The following is a 25902-nucleotide window of genomic DNA, read 5'->3' as shown; positions in this document are numbered from 1 at the left end:
GTGTATGCACGGCCACGAAAAATCCACTGCTGCCTTTCCTTCACAAATTAAGGATATTGGTCAACTGATTAACTGTCTGCTTGTTAACGTTAATGGCACCTCGATAAAAGGGGCTTAGCTGACAGCTTTGCGATGGGGGTATAGAGAAAAAAGATAGAAACCAAAAAGTGAATAAGAGTTCTAGTGTTTGTTCCACACGAAGTACTGTATTGTTTACTTAGTGCTCCAACTGACAGCTAGGTTTATTTTGTTTGTTATAATATTTGTGGGTATACACTGTATGGAAAAGACAGGCAGGACAGAAGAGGAGGAAGGGTAGCGCTATACATAAGAAATAGTCTTGAAGCCCAGGTGTTAAACCTTGACAAAGAAAATAAAACCGAATCAATAAGGGTCAGAATAACAGACAAAAATTCAAAAAGCATAATAATAGGAGCATGCTATATACCGCCAGATTCAGACGGTGAGCACAATAATCTGTTATAATTGTTAGACTTTAGAAATGCGTGCAGCAAAGGAGAAGCCATTTTAAATGGGGGATTTCAACTTCCCCCAACTAAAATGGGAAACCCCTGGTGGGTAGCGTGAAGGATGAAATTGAAATGGTGGAAATCACAAATGACTGCTTCCTAACACAATTTTGTGAAGGCACCCACTAGAGGGGATGCATGCCTTGATTTAGGTCTTTTCAAATAACGAAGATAGACTAACTAAAACAGAGGTCAGAGAAACACAGGCAAACTCAGACCACAACATGGTCTAATTTTAAGTGTTTTTTAAAACCCCAAAAATAAAGACTAAAGCTAAGGCTTACAATTTTACAAAAGCAAACTATGAAGGCATGAAACAGAAACTAACAGAAGTAGATTTGAGTAAAATAGAGAAAACATCCACAGAAAGAGGATGGCTGTTTTTTTAAAAATGTAGTACTAGAGGCGCAAATCAATTATATCCCTAAAGTAGACAAATGTAAATGTAAAACTAAAGTGCCAAAATGTGTTTTTAATAGATCAACTTAAAAAAAATATTCAGCGAAAAAAAGGCACTTTACAGAGCATTAAAAAAGTACCAAAAAGAAAGTATGCAGAAAGAGGACACAGAACTGCAAATGCAAGTCAAAAAGGACGTTAGAAAGGCCAAGAGAGAAATAGAAATAGACATTGCTAAGGGAGCTAAAAACAATTCAAAAATGTTTTTCCAATATTGCAACAGTAAGCGAACATTCAAAGAGGACATTAAATGTTTAAGAGATACAAATGGCAAAATCGTAGAGGAAGAAAAAAAAATAGCAAATATGTTAAATGATTACTTTTCACAAGTTTTTACAAAGGGAAGATACTGACAACAGGCCCCACATGTCATCCAGTTCCTATCTAGTTTTAAATAACTTAGTGGTTATTTCGCCACCGCAGTGCAAGAAAAATAAAAACAACTGTGGTTGATTTGACTTGATCAAGTACCGTATTACATGTAGTCAGTTTGCCCTGAAATGATTCTTATATGTGGATTGCTTGATTCTTACAAGCTGAGTATTTTACAGTGGTTGGTATAGGAATGATCTGGTCCCAGTGGTTTTGACCACTATATGCGGTTCATTCTTATATCAGTGATTCTTATAAATGGAGTGCACTGTATTTCTAATACATAGATATATACATTGCTCATATTTCTAGGTTTTCTGGCCTTACAATAAGTCCTAGCAAGTAAATTCATATTTATGAATTTAAAAGCATGCAATTTACTTACATAAGTCACATGGGCTAGTTAAGGTTTAGGTAATAAGCTACTTCCACCAACAGGTTGAGAGACATGCAACACTGTTGTGCATGGTCCAGGGCTTTATTCAATTTGATGGTTTCTGATTCGTTGAACGTGGGATGGTGGGATATATTATGTCCTCCCGAAGGCTGGTTACCGGGAAGCACTGAGAGCACAGGTCAAGAGAAGCCTACGGCACCTTAATTCACATATTATAATGGGAAGCTTCCAAATTCAATACAAAATTACACAATTGACAAACATCATCTAATTATACAGAATGCGACTAACCAAAGGCTTTAAATTAATTAGATTAAAGTTGCTGATACCCTAAATTGAGAGTTTGTTTCCCTGAATCTGTTCCATTTGAGAGCACAAAACTGTGCACTCAGCTCAGAACAGTCTTGCTTTAAGATATTAGTGCTCAGCTTTCCAAACTGAATTTGCTCTGAGAAAAAAAAAAAGCCATTAATGCAGGGTATGACACACTCAGTAGGGAGGCTTGTGTGTGCTTGTGCTAGAAATAGCAAAGGATGATGAAATTATAGATTTATAATTTCAAATACAGGGAAGTAGGATTTTTACTGAATACCAGCAAAAAATGTGTCACCACAGTTCAATTTACAATCATTTGCGGATACTGACTATGCATTAATAGTACAGGAAATCAATAAAAGAATGAAATTAATGTAATATGGCAAATTACATACCATCTGATTTGTTTTGAGCCAATATGGTCACGTCTTCACCTTTAGGTATCTCTAGCAGATAGAGCACAGCTTCTTCTCGAATCATACATCTGAAGTCAACATTATTTACCTTGTGGATTTATAAAATATAAAAGTGTGAATTACACCTGATGAAAGATTCAAGTTTATACACAACATCTGCTGTTCAAGCACTGTTTGGACAACTGGTTTTACCAAAAGATAATTTACTGGTTTCACCAGGGACCAAGTATTTGGGAGGTCGCTGCTTAACTCAAGCCTGAGGAACACCATCAAAAAAGGCATTTATGATGAAAATGTACTCACTTATTCTCCTGAACTTTTGTATTGTAAAAAGTCGAGGAACTTAAGCTGTTTTTTGTGGCATTGGGGAAGTGCCATGGCATGTATAATAAGTTTACTTTATTTTAAGTCTTAATCACAGTGTATTAAAGTTAACTGAAGAGCTGTCTTTACATTCTGTGCGAATGCCATTCTTTAAAGTATTTCAACTGTTTTTTTTACTGATGATTATCATGATATGTGACTGAAATAAAAATATAACTGGAGTGACACTGCAGCAGTGAGACTCCTCCTTGAACCCCACATTGCTCTGGAGAGGAATTCTTCTCCCTTTACCTTCAGAATCTGATCTCCTGTCTTTAGCCCCTCCTCTTCAGCAGGACTGCCTTCCTGAATCCCAGCGATGAAGATTCCCACATCATTCCCACCGGCCAGGCGTAAACCCACACTGTCACCTTTTCTGAACTGCACCATCACTGTGTTAGAACTACACGGTGATACAATACAAAGAGCCATTAACACTATCATTTAAAATCATCCTGAAATCATCACTTTTGCATGAAATATCCCTTTAAGTTTAACTATAAAACTAATTAATTATAATTCTGAATGAGTGTTCACTGCACATGCAGCCTATAAAGCACAAGAGACATTTCACTCTGGGGTCACTCATCGAGAAGTTCTTGCACATAACATTGGGTGGTGGTTTCAGTTTTTTTGTTACACAGATAAAATATCTTCGATGTGACACAGCTGTTGAATCTAATTTATAGCCTGCTTGAACGCTAGTGCTGGCTAGTGCTGTGATACATCCAGAGTGAATGTAAAACAATCTGCATGTAACACTTGTTTCTCTGCAAAGAGGATAGATAAGAAAAGTTTTCTTTGACTAGGAACTAGCTGTGTTACAGTTTCACATTTCATGAAATTAGCTTTGAAGTGACACATCTCAGTCTTTTCTCCATTTTGTTTTGTTGCTGTGACAGTATAATAAAGTTGTCTACTTCTGAGGTGATCATTTCGACACAATTGAAACTTATCACGTGTGTGGGGAGGTAGTGACCCGTGTGTCTTCATTTTCCAGTGAAGTGCCAGTCAGCGGTCAGAGGGAATGAAAACTTTTCTTTGAAGCCAATTTCTGCCGTCAGGCATGGTTGTGACGATTCCAAAATAATGTCTAAAACCTTACAATGCCTCGGTGCACTAACTTCATAAACTAGTTTTTGCCACTCATACAAATATGAAAATTAGATGGCCTACTTAATTATGGACACTAACCCTAAACTGCCGATAATTACAGCATATATTACAGATTATAGTATGTGTGCTCTAGGGTGTTGACAAATGAGGTGCTGATGCCTGTATCTCAAATCATGTTAAAAAAAGCAGCCTGAATGGCTAAGAAACTTACCCATATATCTCTTCATCTTCAAGGCTGGGCCGGAGATATATTTTAGGAGCAACATTTACCACAGCTGAAAAACAATTACATTTTTAATTAGAAATAGACAATTACTGATGCCATTGCTATAGAACTTTATCTTCTATCAAACTGACTTTAAAAATGTAAGGATTAATTAGTATCACTTTCCAAAATAGTAATTTCTTTATATTTCCAGTTAGTGTTGTGCAGATGATTGCCTGTATATTTCTAAAATCAGTGTAAGTATGTATAACAACACAGAGTGCTTGGTATAGTTCAGACTTATTTTATTTGAAGGGTGACCTTGTAAAAGGAAACTAAACTTAAAGTTTTTGTAAAAAAAAATAAAAATAAATAAATAATAAGAACTTCCATCATGATGCTCCATTAGGGCACTACTGAAGCAACAGGACCCTCATAAGAGGGTTTTACCATCTGGTAAGGCACGCCTCGTGCAGATAAATGTCACGCACTGAAGGCTTGGGCATTTAACACAACGAGAAGGGCCTTACCAGAAAGTCCTCTTAAAAGGGTTCTACTGCTATTGGAAAATATGAGTTAAAACTAAAACATTTAAAGTGTTTGTTTTTTTGTGATTTTATACACCACTAGCTAATCTACATTGACAGACAACATTCAGAGAGTGTGTTCAACAGAATAAATACACAAATACCGTATTGGGTATTTTTGTGCAGTCTCATTTGGAACAGTAATTAAACATAGTTTGAAGAATAACATTCGAGGTCCTTTAACAGAGATTAAAGCACTCGTACTGACTTATCAAGTTCTCAAATCTCAGCTCAATTTTCTAATACACATTAATTACAAAGGGACTTTCAAATAGATTATCTAGCTTTAACAAAGTCCATAGGAATTAGTAAATTGTTGAAATAAAGCAGCAAATGATTCACACAGCACTAAAGCAATGTAAAAGGCTTGCAATTAAAAGCGTTAAGACATCAGAAGATGTGGAGCCTTGAGGAAAGCTTCACTGCACTGGCTGTGAGGAAGTCCATCCACATGTATTAAAAACAGAAAGCAAGATTTAAAATTGGTCTAACCCGGGGGTTCCTGTTCTCTAGGCTTCTCTTCTCTAGGTTTCTCCGCTCTGCTTAAATCATCTACAGCAGCTGTAAGATCACCAGTTGACCTGAAAGGCGTAGGCATTGCTCCCATTCTAGCCAGTCTGCTGGGTGGATCATCCCTAAAAAAACATTAAACACCAAGAACTAAATTTCTTCAAAAGTCATTGGCTGAATTGGGAAATACTAAAATAAACATGTAAAAAACTACATATGTTAAATTAGGTACTCTTAATGGTAACGTGAAGAGATCCTTCATACTTTTACCACTGGTGGAGTCCAAATCACCCAGTGACATACATATATAAACAAACACAGAAAAAAAGACACAGTCATTTATGGTATTCCGTTTCTTTTAGTATTTAAAACAAACAGACAAAAAAAATTGGTTGTATTGTAGCGATCTTGGTTAATGCAGGCAGGCGCATTACACAGGACGAGGCAATCCACACACAGGGGGAGGGCGGGTGCAAATCCAGGACCTCTCGCACTAAAGCATAGCGCAGATACCACTGTACAAAAGAGCCAGCTCCTTTGCAAGCAGCATATATTGGGCGTATGTCTTTGTGTGCAATTACGTCACCTACTAGCCCTGTACCTGCTACACTATAATGCAGGGACAAATGTACAATGTTCAATAACATTCTGTGATGGTATTTTTAACTACCTGGGCTTTTCTTTGAGTTTTTCATTGGAGGAATGTGAAGAGAGGTCAGAATGGTGTGATCTTCTGTCTTCTTGAGGAGAATAAGAGTGGTATGACTCAATTTCAGAAATATCTGTGAAAAAAAGATATGGAAAAAAAGAAAGGATTTGAAAACATTAGAACAGAGGTAACCACACCTGTATTTGAATAAGCCTTTGAAGCAAAACAGGAATGGCAGGTCTTTCACCACATTTAGAAATTCAAAGCGATGCCCATCTTGTCAGTTACCATTTCAGAAACCCATTTGAGAAAACGTAGCACAAATATCCCACCTTATTATTCTGCGTTAGCAGTGAGGAGATAGTATTTGGGGGCCACTGCATTTGTGGAATGTCTTGCTAATTAAATATGTTTGCCTATTTTTGAAACAGTGCCGATTACCTATTCATGGATACCATGACATTTAGTTAACAATGGGATGTAGTGGAGTTAATGCATAAAAACTGTTCCACCCCCGGTTGTTCATCATTTCTAATAAATGAATAACATGTTGGGACCCACTGCTTATGTATAGCAAAAGAATACCATAAACAAACATCAGAATTGCAAACTTTAATTAATGTATGTATGTATGTATGTATGTATGAATTGCTGGTGCAACAAATATAATTATTCTTCTTAGTTAATTAATTGAATCAGCATAAAATTTGCATTTGCAATTTGTTTTGTGAGACAGTTCAGCCACTGAACTTTGTTTGCAGTTGCTTTTACTGGTCGGGCCTAGCAGCATATTGCTGCAGTAAGAGAGTTTGGAAGACACCCATTAAACCCTACAAAATAAACTGTGACAGTGTAGATTAAAAACAAAGAAATAAAACTACAGGCTACAAGGATAGTGTGTTTTGTTAAGCGGTTCAGACAATAAAAGCAAATGTGCAGAAATATTTATTGAATCAAATAAATACTGATCTACTCTGATAACTGCATGATATGGTGGATTTACCCCCACCCCACCCCACCCCACCTCCATGGGTGGAGTGGGGTGGGGTGGCAGTGGAGGTAGGGGTGGAGGTCCCCACCCTAGGGGTGGACAGGGGTGGGGGGAGGTAGGGGTCCACCCCTCCCCCTGCCAAGTTAAAAAGTGAATTAAGCAGCAGTCAATAGTATATAAAACCATTTTATTTTTGATCTATTTTTTCTGCTCAAACTTAGTGTAGCAGCATTGTTGAAAGCAATCAATGTGGAATGTCTTTCAAGTAAACACATAATTCCCTTTGCTGGTCAAAAACACAATATACGCTGTACCTCCTGTTACTGTGCTCCCTCGCTACTACTGCCACGTTGAACAAGTACTACACTTTACTGTAAAATTGGACCTTTGCTTATTTAAGGTTTTAAGTATTTAATGTGCAAAAATAAATGTCACATGAAAATGACCAGAAACTCTGAACATAAAGCCGTTTGTTGTACAAGGTTAGTTGTGTTTTGATCTGCTGTATATTTTTGTAACAAAAAAGTACCACCTTTTACATCACAAGGATGCGTTAGGAGTCTCTCACAACCAGACCTTAAGGAGCTTGACTCCTTTTCCAAACCCTTTACAAGTATTTAAAATGTATTTTCTTAATGCTGCACTGCATAATATTGTTCTCTAAAAAAAAAAAAAAAAAAATCAAAACAACAAGCAGCACCTACTGATTAAAACATAATTTTATTAAGATTATATATATGAATGAAAAGGAAAAATAGTAAAGTGTAAAACACAGCAGCTTGGCTGTTCTGGCTTGCACATTTTAGTTATTGCAACCAATCGTATGTTGTGTCTTGGGATCCTTCAGTTAAAAGAATTTCATATTATCTGTGAAAAAAAACAAAAACACAGAAATAGGATGTATTTTTTTTTCTAGAGAAAAAAAAATCTTAACACTTAAATGTTCTTATTTTGTTGGACTGAAGAATACTGTTCTCTAAATATGTAAACTATTGTGAATATTTATTTAATGTTTAAAACTACAGCCAGGACTTTAACATCCGATTTAAGGTTTTTATTGTCTGTTTTTGCAATAAAAATATAACAAAATTCATGTATGACTTACTTTTACAAAAGCTGTTTTTTTTTTAACCTTCCTATGGTATCAACATCAGATATACCACCGATTATTTCATTTCCACTTGTTTTTTTCCTTTACACCAAATGCATGACGACACTATTTATTTTTATTTATTTTTTTTTTTTACAACCAATACAGACAGGACCAATGCGAGTGCGATACCATAGGAAGGGTAAATGTCTGGTTTTGTGAGCTGAGTGTCTATAAATTCTACCCATGGAGCACACAAAAAATGTCGACATATACAAGCCATACATTACTTAGAAGTCAATAACACACACTTCCTGTTGCTACTCACCGTCTGGTTCAGAGTCACTGTCGTCCATTGGTGGAATCTTGATAAGAGTCTGCCTGTTGTCTCTTTGCACTACCAGCTGCAGTTTCCCTCTGGATTTCTCAATCAGTTTACTTGCATCTGTCAGGGACAAGTTCTCTGTTACTGTCCCGTTAATCTGCAGTGAGGAAACAAAGCGCATATAAAAAGCAGCAGCTGCACAGTGCAATACACATCATCTATTACTTCTACTGCTTTCCATGTTAACTGTATTCCACCAAAACTAGATGAGATGATTAAATCAGTGATAGATTTGAAATTAAAGAATGGGGACGGGCACTGTATTTAGCACAGTGAAATTCTGCATAGCAATGTTCTTGTATTCAGCAACTACTTAACTAACTGGATTGCTCTTTCCAAAGTAGCTTATGATGCAGTGAGGGTGTGTGGAAGCTGATTTGATCCATTCAAAACATCCAGTAATAAAACGGTTCGTAAATCTAATGGCCAATGACAAGCAAGTAGTTGGTTTCTGATGCTGGAATACAAATGGATTACCTTGAGAATGATATCTCCTTCTTGAAGATGTCCGTCTTTTGCTGCTAGACCTGTACTGGTCATCTCTTTGATGAATATCTGACTGCCCAGTCTGAGACCATATTCTACAATGAAAAAAAAAAAAACCTTAAACTTCAAGAACTGTACACATTCTATTGAATGCAGACATTGGTACTGTACGTCCATGTGTGATTAATACATCTCCAGTACACAAATGATCATAACACACTATTCCTCAGTAAAATCTCACTGAGAGAACGGGATATTAAAATAATTCCTAATGACTCCAAAAGTGGCTTAGGATACAATAATGTGGATTATATATTTGTCTGGGAAAAAGTTGAACAAACCTCCAACTTAGTCCTAAAGTGGTTATAAAAGTGACAATTTCTTTCTTTCTTTCTTTTTTTAAAGCAAGTACCACACATAACACTAATTCAAATGTCACATGCCAAAAAAATGTAAACTTCTTACCTTCGTTTGGCTTGTTCTTCAGCAAAAGCACGCTGACAGGTTTTTCAAGTTGGTCGCTATATCGGGTGTTTCGAGAGATGGGTGGGGAGGGACTGCGGTCCTGCAGCCTGTCCCGGCTCTTGCTTCTTATCATCTCTTTCTCTGGTCTGCTGATGGGCTGAGGCTTGCGACTGTACTCCCTCTCATAGCTGGGGTCCCTGCTGTGGATGCGTACCGGGCTCAGGTCACGGTCAATGCTTCTGCCTCGGCTGCGCTCTCTCCTGTGGTCCCGCTCAGGGCTCAGCCTGTCGATGCTCCTGCCCCGGCTGTGCGCCCTGGCATTGCCACGGTCTCCGTCGTGGTCACGGCCCCGGTCATAATCGCGCCCCCGGGGCTCAGGATCCCTGTATCCACCATGATCACGCTCCAGGTCGTAGTCACGCCCACGGTACTCTGGCTCTCTGTATCCACCACGTTCACGCTCCAGGCTGTGTTCTCTGCCACTGCCTCCCTGCCAGCCAGGGTCAGTGTACCCACTCCGTCCACTGTGTACACTCCTGCGGTCATACTCCTCCTCATCAGGGTCAAACACCCGGTCCTCCAAACCCGGAGAGGGGCCGCGCTTCAGAGGCTGCACAGGAACCTTCCTGGGCCTCTTCACCATCTACACAAGCATAACAAAATTAAGAGAATTACGTTGTTCATTGACTTTTTGCCCAACAGGTAGGTACACCATCTATTGTTGCTTTTTTGTTAAGAACAATTAGCAAGTATAGAACAAAGAATAAAGTCAAACAAGTATTACTTACAATCTTAGCTACTTTCCCACATTTTCTTAGTTGCTGAACAGCAAATGAATGAGGCACATTTTCCATAGGAATTGCATTGACCAACACAACCCTATCATTTTCGCTGTGTGAAGACAAAACACAATTATTACAGACTGCATATTGACAATATTTGTAATTATTATTAATTTTTTTTTTTTTTGCAGTTACATCTTTCATCCTAGTAGAAACAGTTGTGCCAATAGACAGTATTAGTTGAGAGTGATTCACCAGGCTACACTTACTAAAGTAATCCATCAGCTGGACCTCCCTGGAGAACATCCGAAACTATAATGGACGTTTCACCATTTTCCATATTGGGGTTGTCTCTTCCTCCAGAAACTGCAATTCCAAAGCCCATTTTGGAATCCTTGTGTTAAGAAAATCGTAATAATAAAATAAATAAAAATGGAGCCGTATTTTCTACCCGTATAGTGATTCCAAGTCTGCTAACATCAGAAAGTATCCATCAACATTCCACCCCAATCTGACAGTTCTGTATGTCATTGTTTTTAAAATGATTTATAGCCAGGTTAAGATACACTGTCAAATGCCAAACATTTTCTGTTGGTGCTAACTTTAGTGCTATGTGGATAATGTAATTCATAACTGTAGAAGCAGTCAGTCATACATTTAAAAATATTAAAATAAATAAAAGACTAACATTGACTAGAAGACCTTCTCAGTGTCTTCAGTATTGGGTTGATTTGTGGTTCACATTACTACCCATGGATATAAGAAAGTAAACCAAAAATTAAGACTATGAAAACCAGGTTGTTGAATATTACAAAGTTTATTTTAATATTTCTAAATGTTAGTCTGCTTTAGGTAGATGGACACAGACACATGAAGGAAACAAGGCTCCCAGTGAAGAATGTATATATATATTTTTTTTTTAACCAAACTTATCTTCAGATGTTTTATATAAACATGCATTCATTAAAATCTCAAACATTTCTGAAATAACCACTTTAACCCTATTTGGTTAATAACACTTTGGTAATTACAAAACCATCTCTTCACAGGCATTTCCTGTGAAATATACACTTTAGTTGTTATTTCTGTACAGTTCAATAGTAGGATCACTGCTCCTGCTGTGAATGTGGAGGAGCAACCTCCCACAAACAGATCACACTTTTTACAATTGCAGTTAGAAATGTGCAACAAAAATGCCGTGAGCTAAATCCAGCTCTTGTGCCAGATCACACGTAAAAATGTCTCAGATTTGTTACAGTATTTGTGCATGTATTCCGGGTGCAATAAATGTAAACATAGCGTGACACACTACAACATACAAGAACGTATGTACTGTTAACATGAAGACAACTCTAGTCATACTATCTGGCCTCCTGTGTACTGTGTGGTTTCTTCTGCATGTGTTAACTTCCACAGAGGTTTCAAATTGTGGGACTGCAGCCTTGATGTAGTCAGATAGATTGTGACCTCAACTGTTGGCTGGAGATGCTGCTCTCAATGAGCATCCCTAGAGCAGAGAAACCAGAACCCTGCCTGCCTGCCTGAGCTTAAACTGGAGTGGCAGGCACTAGTATCAGGGGGTGCCTGTAGCTAGCTCAGCCTGCTTCTGCCGGTCAGCAAGATTTCTGGATCTGTCTCAAATGGGATTACGGCTATTACATGTGGGGAGAAACATGAACAGATTTATTTATCATTCATCTGCACCATAAGAAAGTACATCACACAGATTCATTTTTTTTCTATCCCTGAACTACTGACACTAAAATCCAGATGGCTTAACAATACACTACAACTACTTGAGCACAGCGTTGCTCCTTCAGTGGGTCTTGTTTTTTCCTTTGAAAGGAAGAAGAGGAAAAGGGTCCTTCGTTGGCAAAACAATGTGCTGTAAAGTTTTATAACGCTGGCCAATCTTTGCTAGATGAATGTTCTTACCCGCTGTAGTGTCACAGTGTATTGCTCCCATATTGTCTCCTCCATTCCTGAGGTCTGCGAATAATAGAAAAGTACATATATATATATATATATATATATATATATATATATATATATATATATATATATATATATATATATATATATATATATAGCAAAATAAACAACACTTTAAAAAATCTTGATATTATACATTAACAGATTCATTTACCATGCTTACAATAAAAATTGTATACATTTTACATGCACTACTCCAAACAATAAAAGTTAGTTTCATATTAAGTATTATAATCATGACCGGAAATAAAATCAACATTTTTAATTACTCTAGGAGGGGTATTGGACATGATTTCAATACAGGATTTGGACATTTATAATACTTCATATGCACATCTGAATATCCGCTAATTGTATGGAGCACTGTATATTTGGCTTCTTACGTTTGTTCAACAGAGAAATACTACATATACTTTCGAATAGGGTACAGGTTCCAATAAAATTATAGACACTATGAATTGCAGTGATGAATCATGTAGCACAAGGGAGTCAAGTGCTCCCACCCCACCCTCTAATGAAGGAACAAGGTACTGAAAGAAAATAAGGGTTGGGCACTTATATTTAACCCTTTCATGCATGAATTATGTTAACCTTAAACAAGATTTTTTTCAAATGGTTTTTATTAGTCTTCAGGGCCTATAAAAAAAACTTTTGTTTTTTTTAATACAAAATTTAAGACGTTATACATATGTCCACTTGAGTAGACAACATGCGTCTGTAACATAACAAATTGCCCTATTATCTTGGAACAGCATATTATGAATGAAAGTCTTTCTTTTATTTGGGAAAAAAAGTAATACAAAATGCAAAACTAAATGGCTGGTACCATTCCAACTGGTATGTATTAGAATGTTTTCTCTTTTTTTTTTTTTTGCCAGAAACAAAAATGTCCTCAAAGTTGAAAATATTTTTTTTATGCCCAAATATGTACATATTCACCCAGAAACAAAAATGTCTTCCTTGTTGAAACAATAATATTTGTTTTTACTTCAGAGTGTCATACACATCAAGTTACCATTCTTCCCTCTTTAGTGAAATGAATTTGTCTGATTTTAGCGCTGGGTGTGGAAGTTGGCAAAGCACCCGGGACACAATGGCTCGAGGCACTGCATGCAGATGTACTTAGTTTTCTGTGTACAAGCTGCATCATGGCACCTGTTAGCATTTTTGCATCAGTTAGCTTTGGCCAGTGATTCCCCACACTGAACCTGATTTCAGGGGGTGCCCTTGACACTGCCCTGCGCTTCAAAGGAGGGGGTGTCTCACTTGGCCTTCCTCTTCAGCATTGCTCCAGAGAGCCGGCATTGATCAGCGCTCAAGTTATGAATGCTTTGAAGTACAACAGTTCCTTGTCATAGAATCCTGACATTCGATACAGTAGCCATGCATTTTCACATCAAGAAAGTGAAAGAATACTCAAATATACTATCTCCTGTTTTTGCGTCTATTTGGGTACATCGATACACACTGATCCATGAGATCCACTCCCCCCGTGTTTTTGTTATATAGCTTGACAGCAAATGGTCTAGGGATGTGGATCATTTCCTTTTCTTTCTTTCTCCTCCTCTGGGTAGAATTCTGTGGCTATTTGCCTGCACATGACGATGCAACGTCTATCACTGAACTGTCTAGCCACCGTGTAATGGTGATGTTCTCATCATTGGTCACAACTGATGACGCACCTCTTCCTTCAGCTATTTCTCACTCTTCAACTTTGATTGCGCTCCCATTAGCCTGTTAGCTCTGCATGTACCTGTTGCATAGATGCCCTGGTCGCATAACCTCTGGAGGAGAGCGTTGGTACAAAAAAAGTTATCAAAAAAGACCTTGTGATTTTTGTTTTGTATGTCATCACACAGATGAAGAACCACATCAGCACACATGCCCAGTGTACTAACTTCACCCCTGCCTCCACTTGCTCCCTGATACACCTCAAATCTATACATGTACCTGGATGTCCCTGCTCTCACCCACACCTTCAAATCCCAGGGCTTGGGTTTCTTGGGAATGTACTGCTTGATGGACAGGTGGCCCTTGAAGGGAATAATTTGCTCATCAACAGACTGGAACTCTTCAGGATCAACTGCTTTACTAAAGGATGCCTCCAGTTTGTCTAACACAGGCCGAATTTTGAAGAGTTTATCTTTGTTTCCTGGCTCTTGCGAATAATTGTCTGCAAAGTGAAGGTACCGGCGAATCTCTTCAAATCTCTTTACAGGCATTGCATTTGCCATCATGTCAAGGCGAAGGCCTTCATTCGATGACCAGTACATTCTGGATCTTCGATATACGACATAGGACATTATCAAATTTATCCCAAGGAAACTTTGAAATTCTTGGCTTGTTAGGGTCAGATATTCCTTCCCTTTCTGCAATGCATACAAGTTTGTGTTATGGACGATTTCTTCAGCCAGGGTATCAGAAAACAAGTGCATAAAGAAGTGTATGGGCTCTGTTCCCTCAACATTCACTTTGTGCTCTCCTAAAAATAAAGTGAGTATTTGAACAAAACATATACCATATTATTCCCTAAACATTACTTTCTTTGAATATATATATTTTTTTTACCCGCTCTGCTCTTTTTGTGTAAAAGGATTTTACAGAAATCCCTGAGGTGCTCGCTGCTGCTGAACTTTCCTCTGCAATTGTACTGGTACCATTATGTTTTTTGTAGTACCTATCAAATGCCACTAGATTTCGATAGATGTCCAATGAAGAGAATACCATGCATTGGTGATGTCAAAAAGGAGTTTCTTTTGGAGATAATCACTTAAAAATAGCTGTCCACTCTAGTGACCTCTACGCAAGAAATGGATATATAAACACACACACAGTATTACTTCAATTTGGCGCCGCCCTCGAATTAAAGTATTGACGCCGCAGTCATATCAGCTTTACAATAGAGGCCGCCCTCGAATAAACGCCGCTACCAATAAAGAAACATTAAGGTATTTTTTTTTCTCCCCCTAATAAAAAAAAATGCACACAGTAAACAAACAAACGCGCAACTCTGACTATGTACATGTAACGCCCGCGAAGAGTAGGGAGCCTCAAGCTAGCACGTAAATGACAAAGTAATGTACACACACGTAGTAATCTCAATCTAGTACGTAAATTACAAACTAATGTACACACTCATAGTAAGCACATTTTATTTTATGGTAAATAAATTATTCAAGATAAACTTCGTACAGGGCAGCAATCCTGAAGTTCTTATAGGTGGTTTTGTTGTTTTTAGTTCAATTGTAATTCCCACACAAATAAAAACAAATAATGTGCTTACTATCTATGACAAGAGTTAGTTTCGGTTTCTCTTGCACAGAAATTAAAAACAATCAAGTTACAGTGAGAAAAAAAACGAGTAGAATATATTGAGTTTTTAAAGAAATCAAGCTGATATTCTGAGGTAACTTTTGTTGCAGAAAAACATCTACGTCACACTCTTGGACTTAACTGCCACGCCAGCATTGTCCCGCCCCTTAACAACCAACACACCATCCCGATTTGCTGGTACATTACTCCCCTGACCTTCCAACTCACACCTAATAGGCTCTCGGTAACTGTCACCGATAAATGTACAGTTAACCACACGCATTGCTACATACAGGTAGGCTACCGTATTACAGAAAATAAGCAACCGTGACACTCCTAAAATGTCATAAATCACGTAATAAAATATTGCAGCGTTTGGAAATTGTAGTATTATTAATAAAGGTCGCTTCACGGCCGCCCTCTTAAGTGCCACAGTCATTTTGATCAATTTAAAATAAACACCACGGAGCCAAACTGAAGTAATACGGTGTGTGTGTGTGTGTGTGTGTGTGTATGTATATATATATATATATATATATATATATATATATATATATATATATATATATATATATATATATATATATATATATATACACACACACACACACACTGAGCATCAAAAGAAACTTATCACTTATATTTGGATAAAATTCACTAGATGCGACTAGCAGTGACTAATTGTGCGGATTAACAATTGACATCACAAAGATGCCGCAAAATGATCAGTCGATCTTAGGCAGGTGTCGTGACTCTTGGTCTCCCAGTTCGTGGCGTGTCATTGACAGAGTGTGTCTGGTTATACCGACTTGCCAGGTCTGAAATTGCTGGCTGTGAGCACCCACAGTACGCTGTCCTAGTCCAGCCTCCAACCTGCCGATTGCATGAAGGTGCTGCTCTCTTGACAGACATGGCATATTGTTTTTTCTGCGATTTTCTTTGTTTTTATTCAAGCTTGCACTTCAACAGATGCAATCACTCCATATCCAGTGTCCAATCAACTGTCTCACTAATTAGGTGAATAAGTGCATATGCTTCAGTCAAAGTCACTCAAGCGTGTCATGGTCAAGGATGAATGATCGGGTGATTAAAAAGAAACTAAAAACATTTAGTCAATGTCCATCATTTATATACCTTATTTTTTTCCAAAATAAAATGTGTTATAGTAGTGATAAGTTTCTTTTGATGAACATAACACTGCCACACTAAAGAAAACAACAACTGCTATGTAAAAACTACCCTTTAACATAGCAGATGTAAAATGTATGAATCTTTCAACTGGGATTACAGGTATTACATTTTTGGAAGAACACCAAGGTCCCGTCAACTGGGTAAAAAAAAAAAAAAAAAAAAAAAAAAAAAAACAAAAACAGCAAATTTACTAGCAAGAAGGGGTAGCACATAAGCGATTAAAAACATCCGCGTCCATGGCTTTGCAAATTTGTTTCCTCTTGCACAACAATATATGGAACCAGTAAAAGTGCCCCCTCCCCCCTCCCGAATTTTATTTTCGGTCGATCATGAAATGCTGAGGCACAGCACATGGTTACTCAAAAAATGAATCTGCCTCACAAAATGTTCAATTCGTACTGGATGAAAGGGCAGCCCATGTGACAGCTGAGAACCAAATGTATTTATTTAATTATTTTGAATACCTCTGAAACATAAAAACTATCAGCAGAGGTTCAGAAACAATATGTTTCATGTGGGGGTGCACACACACACACTAAATACCAGCGCAGCGCAGTAACAGTACACATTGAAAATCGTACTGTTCTTCATTCTGCAAGAGAGAAAATAACTACCCCAACTACAACGCCCATTTATTTAAATTTAAGTTCAGGCAAAAAATATTTCATAAATAATGGTAGGTATTGTACAATGGGTGTTTACTATATTCTTGTAGATTAACTGATTTCCATAAATGAGTGGACATAACAACAATGCTACAGCTCAACCCACAAAGCCTGTTGAAACAGAGGAACAGAGAAAAAAAAAACACAAGTTTCAAATACCAGAATGTAAACTTTTAAATGAGAGGATTATATTTTTATTCTAATAAATGCCTTTTTATGTATTTATTTTTTTACAGGGCACCTGTTTCTTCAAAGCAGCGCTAAAATAGCTTTCTTCAGAGTCAATTAATTATAAGATGTAGAATAAAAATGTATAAACCCAATATTACAGCATAATAATATATTCACATATTTTATCATTCTGCAAAAGTAAGCCACAGCATCCTTTTATCCTGAGCATTTACTTTACACAAGCAGTGCCAAGAAACAACAAACTTGTACCAAAGATAAAAATACTATTGTGTGTGTGATATATATAATTCAGAGAGAAAATAATCCCAATATCTACAAATTCCCATCAGATTTAGCAGGCTAGAACATTTTTGCTTCCAGAATAAAAGTTTGTATTTTAAATGCTCCTCAATTCTGGTGTGTTTTTCTACATCTTGGTGTTGTCCACACCTTACCAATGTTGGAAAACCTGATCAAAAATGTACATGAACATAATCAAAGCACATTTTTTTCTGAACTACAGCACTTTTTTCCAATCTAAATAGCCAGAGCTGAAAACAGATTAAAGCCCTAAAAATAACTCACATAACCTCTGAAAATCCTTAGGGTTTTCACGGTGTGCGCCCATTTCCTCTGCAGTGCTTGCACAGTCTTCATATTCACACTAATCGTCTGGGTGCAGGATTCGTCCACAACCCAGCAATTTCATCCATTTCCAGAATTCATCTGCTCTGACGTAATCCTAATACAATGCTGGCCTACATAACAAATCCTGCTGTCAATATCCACAACAACTGGATTAAAAAAAAAAAAATCATCATCGACAACCTCCAATAATTACAGGGCAATGGCCCACTGCTAAATATAGCCCACAACATTGATGGCCACTTAAATAGAAAGCCTTTTTGCGAGAAGCAGCAAACAGTATATTACACTCCCAGAAAAATGCAGTAATACTAATAAATAACTGTGAATGACTGTTGTCAATCAGTAAACTAAATGAGGATATTGCACTACAACGTCAATGCCACATGAACAAGCAATAAATTATACAACTGGTTAATTGAATAAAAACACTGTTTCTCTGCAATTCAGATTAATCCATCCCATGGCAAATGGCAATTATGAATATTACCATTCTTAGCATTTAACACACAGTTTTAATTGTGGTTTACCAAGCTTTTCTACATTTTTCTATCCATTTCTTATTACGACCACAAAGCTTTAAAAGGTTATACGGTTTCCAATCTTTAACTTTAGCATTCAATATATTAGATTTAATTCTGATTTTAGCACTGCAAACTAAACGGCAGTACTGCTGCCTTTGCAGTTTAAAGATTTCTGAAGCTGAGCTTGCACGCCCAAGCCCAAAATGAAATAACATATATTGCAGTGCGTGAGTTAAGATTGACCTTGTTTTTGTAGCTGTACGAGTACTGAACTACTGAGTTTGGACAGATTCAGTGAAAGCTTTAATTGCATGTTATTTTATTAGTCACAGCGCACAAGCATAACAGGCATATGTTTACACTTTACAAAGTGTAAACATATTTTAAAACCACTAAAACATGTTTATTTTATTTTTCATTGCATTTGTTCCCATCTACGTGTGTAAGTTTGGGTTGAATAAGATTGCATGTTTGACAACTAAACGTAACTTTGTATCGTATTTAAGAGAGGAATTCAAAAATGCTTTATACAACCTTTCTTCTTAAATAGATATATTATATATATATATATATATATATATATATATATATATATATATATATATACATACACACACACACACACACACACACACACACACACACACACACAAATGAAAACTAATATCAAAGAGAAACCAATAGCACTTAAAAGCATCTGAACTTTGTAGATTCATTACAAATATAATGCTTCAAACAGAATATATTATGTTTCTAAATAAAGCAGTTACTGTCTTAACACTACCAAAAGTTCAGGGTCAAAGTACAATGGAACTGCCCTGAGCTTGTGCTACACTTGGCATATTGGGTTAGTAATGGCAATTAAAGACTTAATATAAAAAACATACATTTATATAAAACCTACCTCCACCTACAATAAAACCAATCCAGACATTGTGTGTGTGAAGTACAGTGCAGTAGGAAAGGTACAACTTAAACACCCAGTCAATGCCACATGGTTTAGGGTACATGTGTTGACAAAACAGAATGTAATGCCAATCTGAAGGAGTAACTGGTACGAACAGAATTTAGTAATTCATGCTGCTGTTTAATGCAAACTCGACCTGTACCAACAAGCCTTACTTAAAACTTGGCAGAAGGAGCAAGTCGATCTATCTAGTGGTTGAACAACATCAGGAACTGCACTACGTTAAAATGCTTTGATGCTTCAGTCAATACAATACTACTATTATAATATTTTTAATCAAAATATTAAGACAAAAATGTGTTTTTTGTTTTGCTTGGAGATAAAAATAAATAAATAAAGGTATCTATATACAACATCTGACCCTCTTCACGTATAACAAAAGAAAAAGTATCTACTCTTCAAAACTTAGTGGGAAATGTGCAATTTCAACCCTACACGCCTTAAATATTTTATTAGTACACAGTGCATACTTCTTTAGTTCCATGTTTATTTTAGAGTGTTTTTACTGCTGTGTTTAAGTATCTAGTTTTCAAATTTGCACATCTAAAAAATACTCATGAACTGAAGCTTGCTGCCTTTACAAATCTCTAAAAAAAAAAAAAAACAAGATTAGAGAAACTATTAGTGAAAGCCATTTAACTAAACTAGATTAGAGTCTAATCCAATTCGTTGACATGGTTAGCTTTAATCAACAAAGGAGAGCCAAGGATTAGGTTTCTCAGGAGACCATCACCCCTACAGCAAAGTCACCAAGATCAATTGTGCGCAATAGAAAATCTGATTACTGTTCAAGATGTCTATTAGCAGAGTTACTGGCAGACAATTGTGAGCACAAAACAAAACTACCATTATAAATGAACTGGTCCTCATACAGCAAGAGGTGTTTCACTTGCATACGGAAAGTTAGTGAGAAGCAACACTGCTTTAGAAAACAGCGCTTAATCTCATTGGCCAATAGGTGTTTTAAAGAAATACTAAAGGATGTACTAACATTCCCTGCTGCCCTCAAAAGGGGAGGGTATGCAAATCACAGAAAGTTTAATCATTACCATATTCCATTACTCACTGTACACATGCCCTAATCTTACACATGGAGGCAGTCTAAAAATCAGTGGACATAATGGTTTGAAAGCTTTGCAATGATTCATAAATCACCTCATTTAGACTCTGGTTTCTATGCACAATATTAACTTCAGTAACTTTTGACAAATCTATTTAAACAATTATTAGAATTTAGAACCGCATTTGAAAATGAGTCCACAGAACAAGATAAAGTATAATACTGCCCTGGCTGCATTTCCATTATAAATCCATGCTCATAGATCTAGAAGTTATTTTATTTTGTGGTCCACTAACAAAATAAATCAATGTCATTTGTCTGTGCCTTATGTTTGCTGTTTTATTTTTAAACAGGTTCTACACAAGGAATAACATTTAAATCTCTCACCTACTGACAACATTAAAATGTTTCACTGGGACACAAAACCTGTATCCTCTATGGTAAAAACAATTTAAATACAGGATACCATGTTTATTAAAAGTCTAGGAAGTAACAATTCTTACTTTACTACTTGTTTATATATATATATATATATATATATATATATATATATATATATATATATATATATATATAAAAACAGGGAGATTTGTGGGGAATTTACTGAATTTACATCCTCCCCACCCCAAAGAGAACACTTTAACCGCTTATAAAATACATCAGTTTACACTTTTTTCCTTCTACTGTCTGCCAATAATCCATGTAAACAGCTTTAAAACAACAACAACTTAAGCCCTGCCTAAATCCATTGGTAAAACACAAAAGTCTTACCATGTCTTGGAATCTGACAGCCATTTTGGAGCTCTGTATTCAGGTAAGTATATATCCTGACTCCTTCACCAGTAGCTTTGGACAAAAAGACCCTTCACCTGTTTTCAATACCTCAAGTTTCAAATGTGCAACAGAATTCAAAGCTTTTCTAGAGTAAATACTATCGGGAGAAAAACCCAATAAAAAACTTTTCTGGCTCGCTACATTTTTGTTTAAAAAACAAAAAAAAGTGCAGTTTTCAACCTCTCCCACTATCCCTTGCACAGTAATAAAATGCGGCTTGTGGGTGTAGCCAAGACCATATTTTTTTACAGCTCAGCCAATTAACTCTGCACCTATCTTTATGGTAATATGATCATGGATACAGATTGCTTTCATAAGTAAATGTGCTCAAGGCCATAGCTCCAGTACAATCCTCTCCTTAAAATGACATTAGTGATTCGTAAAAAGCTACTCCTTCCACCACAAACAATCGAGTTACCTGTTCCAAAACAGCTAGCCCTACATAATAAAATGACGAGACAAAAACGAGAAGTGTGGGGCCGTGACACTGGAACAATTTTTAAAGTGGGGGTGCTGAAAGCCATTGAACAAAACTGTAAACCTTATAATGAAAGCCATGCAAAGCCAAGGGGGTACTGCCTCACCCCCAGCATGTCTAGTTCCAGCGCCCTTGGTGTGGGGTGCCATATGCAACAATTTATAAATGATAAATACTATGGATACCAAAACAGTAAAGTAATGGGACTTACGCAAGAATGGGTTCAGTTATATAGGTATATTTAAACTTCATAAAGGACTTACTTACTCAACTCATGTTATTTTAGGAAAACATACTGACAAAGTAAGACAGCTTCACATCCCTGACCCCACCCTAAAATATTTTGATAGTCTGTATATTGGAGAAACATATATTCCCTTTTGAATTGATGAAAGTATTGTAAAATGACCACCTGCTTCTTTGCATTGCTGGTTACTTTATAAAACGTGTTTAAAAATGTGAACAATTTTAACTGAGTGACTGTTAAACTGTCATATGGAAACGCAAGCTGTTAAGTGCTTTTTTGGCTGGTGCTCTCAAGAAGCACCAGAGAACTCTTAGGATAAAATGACTGTGCTCACCCCCCGGTGAAAATACAAAAATAAGCTGAAATTGAAACTTATAAAATATAACTTTCCAAATGTTGGTAACTTACACTGCTCAGCATAGTACTGGGGGCCGTACTATAAAATAGCAGTGAATGCAAAGTTTATTTATGTATTTATATATTAGTCTAACTTCTTGTTCTAAACTAACATCCTTCTTTTTATTAGTGGCTACGTCAATTGTTTTGTCCATTGTTCTTACTGTCCCAGAAAGGAAGCTAATGATTCATTCTTTGATGGGGAAACTCCTAATACAATATCCTGCAGCCTAATGCAACTGAATCAGTTCTGAAACATTCATAAATAATGCAGTAATATCCCTTTACCACAGCCAGAGAGTAGAGTTTTGTTTGGTGGATAAAAAGCGAAAACTATAAAAAAGGTGTGGGGGAATCTCTGTTTGTTGAAGGACAGAATTCAAGTGTCATGTTTAAAACAGAACCTGTATTCATGCTAACAGGACCTTCTGGTAAAAATCAAAATAGCTTTACTTGGTACAGTTTCACTGACAAAAAACAAAATAAAAAAATTCCTCCTGGTTACTAAGCATCTGATATTCTACTGAAGTTAGAGTCATTTGTATTTTTAACCCATACAGCAAGAAGAGGTTCGCAGTTTTGTGATTAGTAACTAGGACACAAAATTTACCAGCAGGAAATCTAATTCGTCATTGGATAGGAAGTTATTCCCCGATACGGTGGCAGCCTCAGACATCACACCAATGAACACTGTACATTCAATATTAAATTACTTTCTCTAAGGATGACAACCTCAGTGTACAAAAATACCAGGCATAAATAAAATAAAATAATGTGTAGAACGGGCCTGACTCCGGCCTTTACTTTGATGTTTTATGTGACCGAGAAGGAGCTGCAAGTGCTGCTAGGGCTGAGTCCACTTCCTTCTGAATCTCATGCCAAGTATGAAGAGCCAAGGTTTCAAATGCTAAGCAACAAGACGTGTGTATAAAGAGTTCAGGCATTCCTTTCTGAAACTAAAACAAGCAACAATTCCAGTAAAGCGACTGAACAAAAATAAACTACCATTATCTTAACATCGCCTTTATCGCTGTTACAACCTCATTTAAACTTGAATTACAAAGCGCTTTCATATTGTTTTTTTTTTTTTTGCTGATCAATTCCTAAAGTTTTTTTCCTTTGTCCCAATTATACTCAGTGAGCTGTAACTTAATTTTCATCTGAGATATTTCAGTTTTTTTATTTCTTAAGAATATTTCCCAACATAAAGCCAATGTCACCTTACAATAATTGATTTTGAGTTTGTGTTTTAAAATAAAATATCGAACAGAACGAAATTTCAGTGTACTATTTGTAATTCAGTAATACGAGAAAATTGGTCAGGGGTCTGAATACTTTTGCAAGGCACTGTATATATATATATATATATATATATATATATATATATATATATATATATATATATATATACACACACAGTGCCTTGCAAAAGTATTCAGACCCCTGACCAATTCTCTCATATTACTATTTGTATGTATGTATATATAGATAGATAAACAGATAGATATAAACAATCAACAGAAAGGTCCTAAAGAATGTTTTGGAGTCTATTACCCGTCTCTTTCAAAGCACCTACTTATGTTGTAACACAAGCCATAAAGGTTACGTTTGTGGTTAAATAATAATAACAAAAAAGCACTTAAAACTGCTTATCCTAGTCCCAACATTCCGTTATCCCAAATACGTATTCTCTCTCCCTGACTAAATCTGACATTGTGATGTAAACTTACCCTGCATTTTTACGACCAACATTTTAAAAGTGCTACGACAATACACACGTCGCGTTGTTAATTTTATGGAGAACTCAACACGGACAATTATCTTGCAAACACTATTTCGCTGTGCCTTGCGCTGTTTGATGAAGAAGTAGGTCAGCAGGTGGAAGTTACATTCCAACACGGAGCACACGGCAAAACTTTTAAGTGAACTTGCAAACAAGAAACCACGTATGTAATCATGTACCGAAACTTAATTCCCGAATAATAATAATAATAATAATAATAATAATAATAATAATAATAATAATAATAATAAAATTACAATGTACTTTTTATATAGCCAACTGAAACAAATGTAATGCAATCAAGAGGTATTTGTGAAACACGACCTATTACGACGAAATAAAGAAATCCTGTGTACTTACACCAAACAATTGTGCTACACTTCGGTTTGCGTAAATCACTCTTTCTCCTTTCACTGGCATCCTCTTGCGCTTTGAATAGACCAAGTGAGTATTTATTTTGTCGTCAAACAATCCGGAGATAACAATAGAGTAAGAGGGTGTCCTTTCTTATACAAACCTCAAACGTCGAACTTTAACATTCGTGAACTTCGACGGTTGTACAACAAATAATCTGATTACGGTCTTTTTTCCCCATACAGTGACTTTCCTCGAAACAATGCTTCTAAACCAGAGACAGCTGTAAATATTATTCTGGGGAGCACAAACTTAACTGAGGAAACCTTCTTTAGGAATGTACCATAGGGAGATCTGGGGGGGACGGGGGACACTTTATTATTGATAGATTTAAAACGTGTTAACATAACAAAATATAATTTATACATTTGAGGTATAAATAAATAACTCCTTTCCAACCTGTTCTACATTTATTTCGCACATCAAGTTTTTAACAAAGTTTGAGAAAATTGGCTTTCAGCCCTGCCCCATTTTGATTGTTCTTCAGTTTCAGCAAGGTTGTGGGCTTTTTGCATTGGTTTACATTGTGTCCATTCCGAGGGAGTCCTAAGTAAACACTGTGAATTGAACTAGTTATATTGTTTTAATATAGAATATTCTTGAATTGACTTATCCTACATGAATATAGTCACACAACCAACAGCGTCGTTTCTGGAATGAGAACAAAAAAAAAGCAATAATTGGGCGAGTTTACAACGACGAGATAGCGTGCTACGCTTCGTCAACATCGTTCTTATTCTTAAAATAAATTATACAAAATGAGCAATGCAAGTATTTTTAAAACAAGGTGCTGGTTTTATACCAAACTCGAAAATGGCGTTGTACTAAGTCTAATTATATTATATTAATAAAGTATGTAATTATGGTCGTCGTTTCCACATAAACTGTTTTAAAAGTGGGGCTTTACGCTAACGGAATTGCTACCACCAGCTTCCGATATCCCAGTTAAGTAAACATTTCACAGTTACATGATGTAACTACGGCTACATTAAACAAACAGAGGCACAACATGTGTTTTTTTTTTTTAATCATTTTACACGAAGAAAGCAGTTTAACTAGTCCATCCGAATAAATCTCACTCTATACTGTTGCTGTTTGTTTTCAT

General features: G+C 36.4%; 1 protein-coding gene across 9 annotated transcripts in view; it reads right to left on the bottom strand.

The window, feature by feature from the left end:
• LOC121303167 (tight junction protein ZO-2-like) overlaps positions 1-25902 on the bottom strand; it is a 48612-nt gene that overhangs the window by 9193 nt on the left and 13517 nt on the right. For 7 of the 9 annotated variants that reach the window (XM_041233711.1, XM_041233720.1, XM_041233702.1 and 4 more), the window contains 11 exons: positions 12054-12107; positions 10388-10512; positions 10125-10227; positions 9337-9979; positions 8863-8966; positions 8329-8482; positions 5941-6052; positions 5253-5395; positions 4180-4243; positions 3105-3255; positions 2469-2577 (listed from right to left, as the gene is read on the bottom strand). In XM_041233711.1, coding sequence (XP_041089645.1) covers positions 2469-2577; positions 3105-3255; positions 4180-4243; positions 5253-5395; positions 5941-6052; positions 8329-8482; positions 8863-8966; positions 9337-9979; positions 10125-10227; positions 10388-10512; positions 12054-12098 — 1753 coding nt within the window. In that variant the 5' untranslated portion in view covers positions 12099-12107. Of the gene's footprint in view, positions 1-2468; positions 2578-3104; positions 3256-4179; positions 4244-5252; positions 5396-5940; positions 6053-8328; positions 8483-8862; positions 8967-9336; positions 9980-10124; positions 10228-10387; positions 10513-12053; positions 12108-24743; positions 24813-24900; positions 25047-25902 lie in introns of those variants that run through there. The other 2 variants (XM_041233694.1, XM_041233730.1) reach the window with 2 other exon arrangements.

Source organism: Polyodon spathula, chromosome 2, assembly GCF_017654505.1.
Source record: "Polyodon spathula isolate WHYD16114869_AA chromosome 2, ASM1765450v1, whole genome shotgun sequence".
Classification (NCBI taxonomy): Eukaryota; Metazoa; Chordata; class Actinopteri; order Acipenseriformes; family Polyodontidae; genus Polyodon; species Polyodon spathula.
Note: the sequence above shows the minus strand (reverse complement) of the source record. Positions and strands in the feature narration are given on the sequence as shown.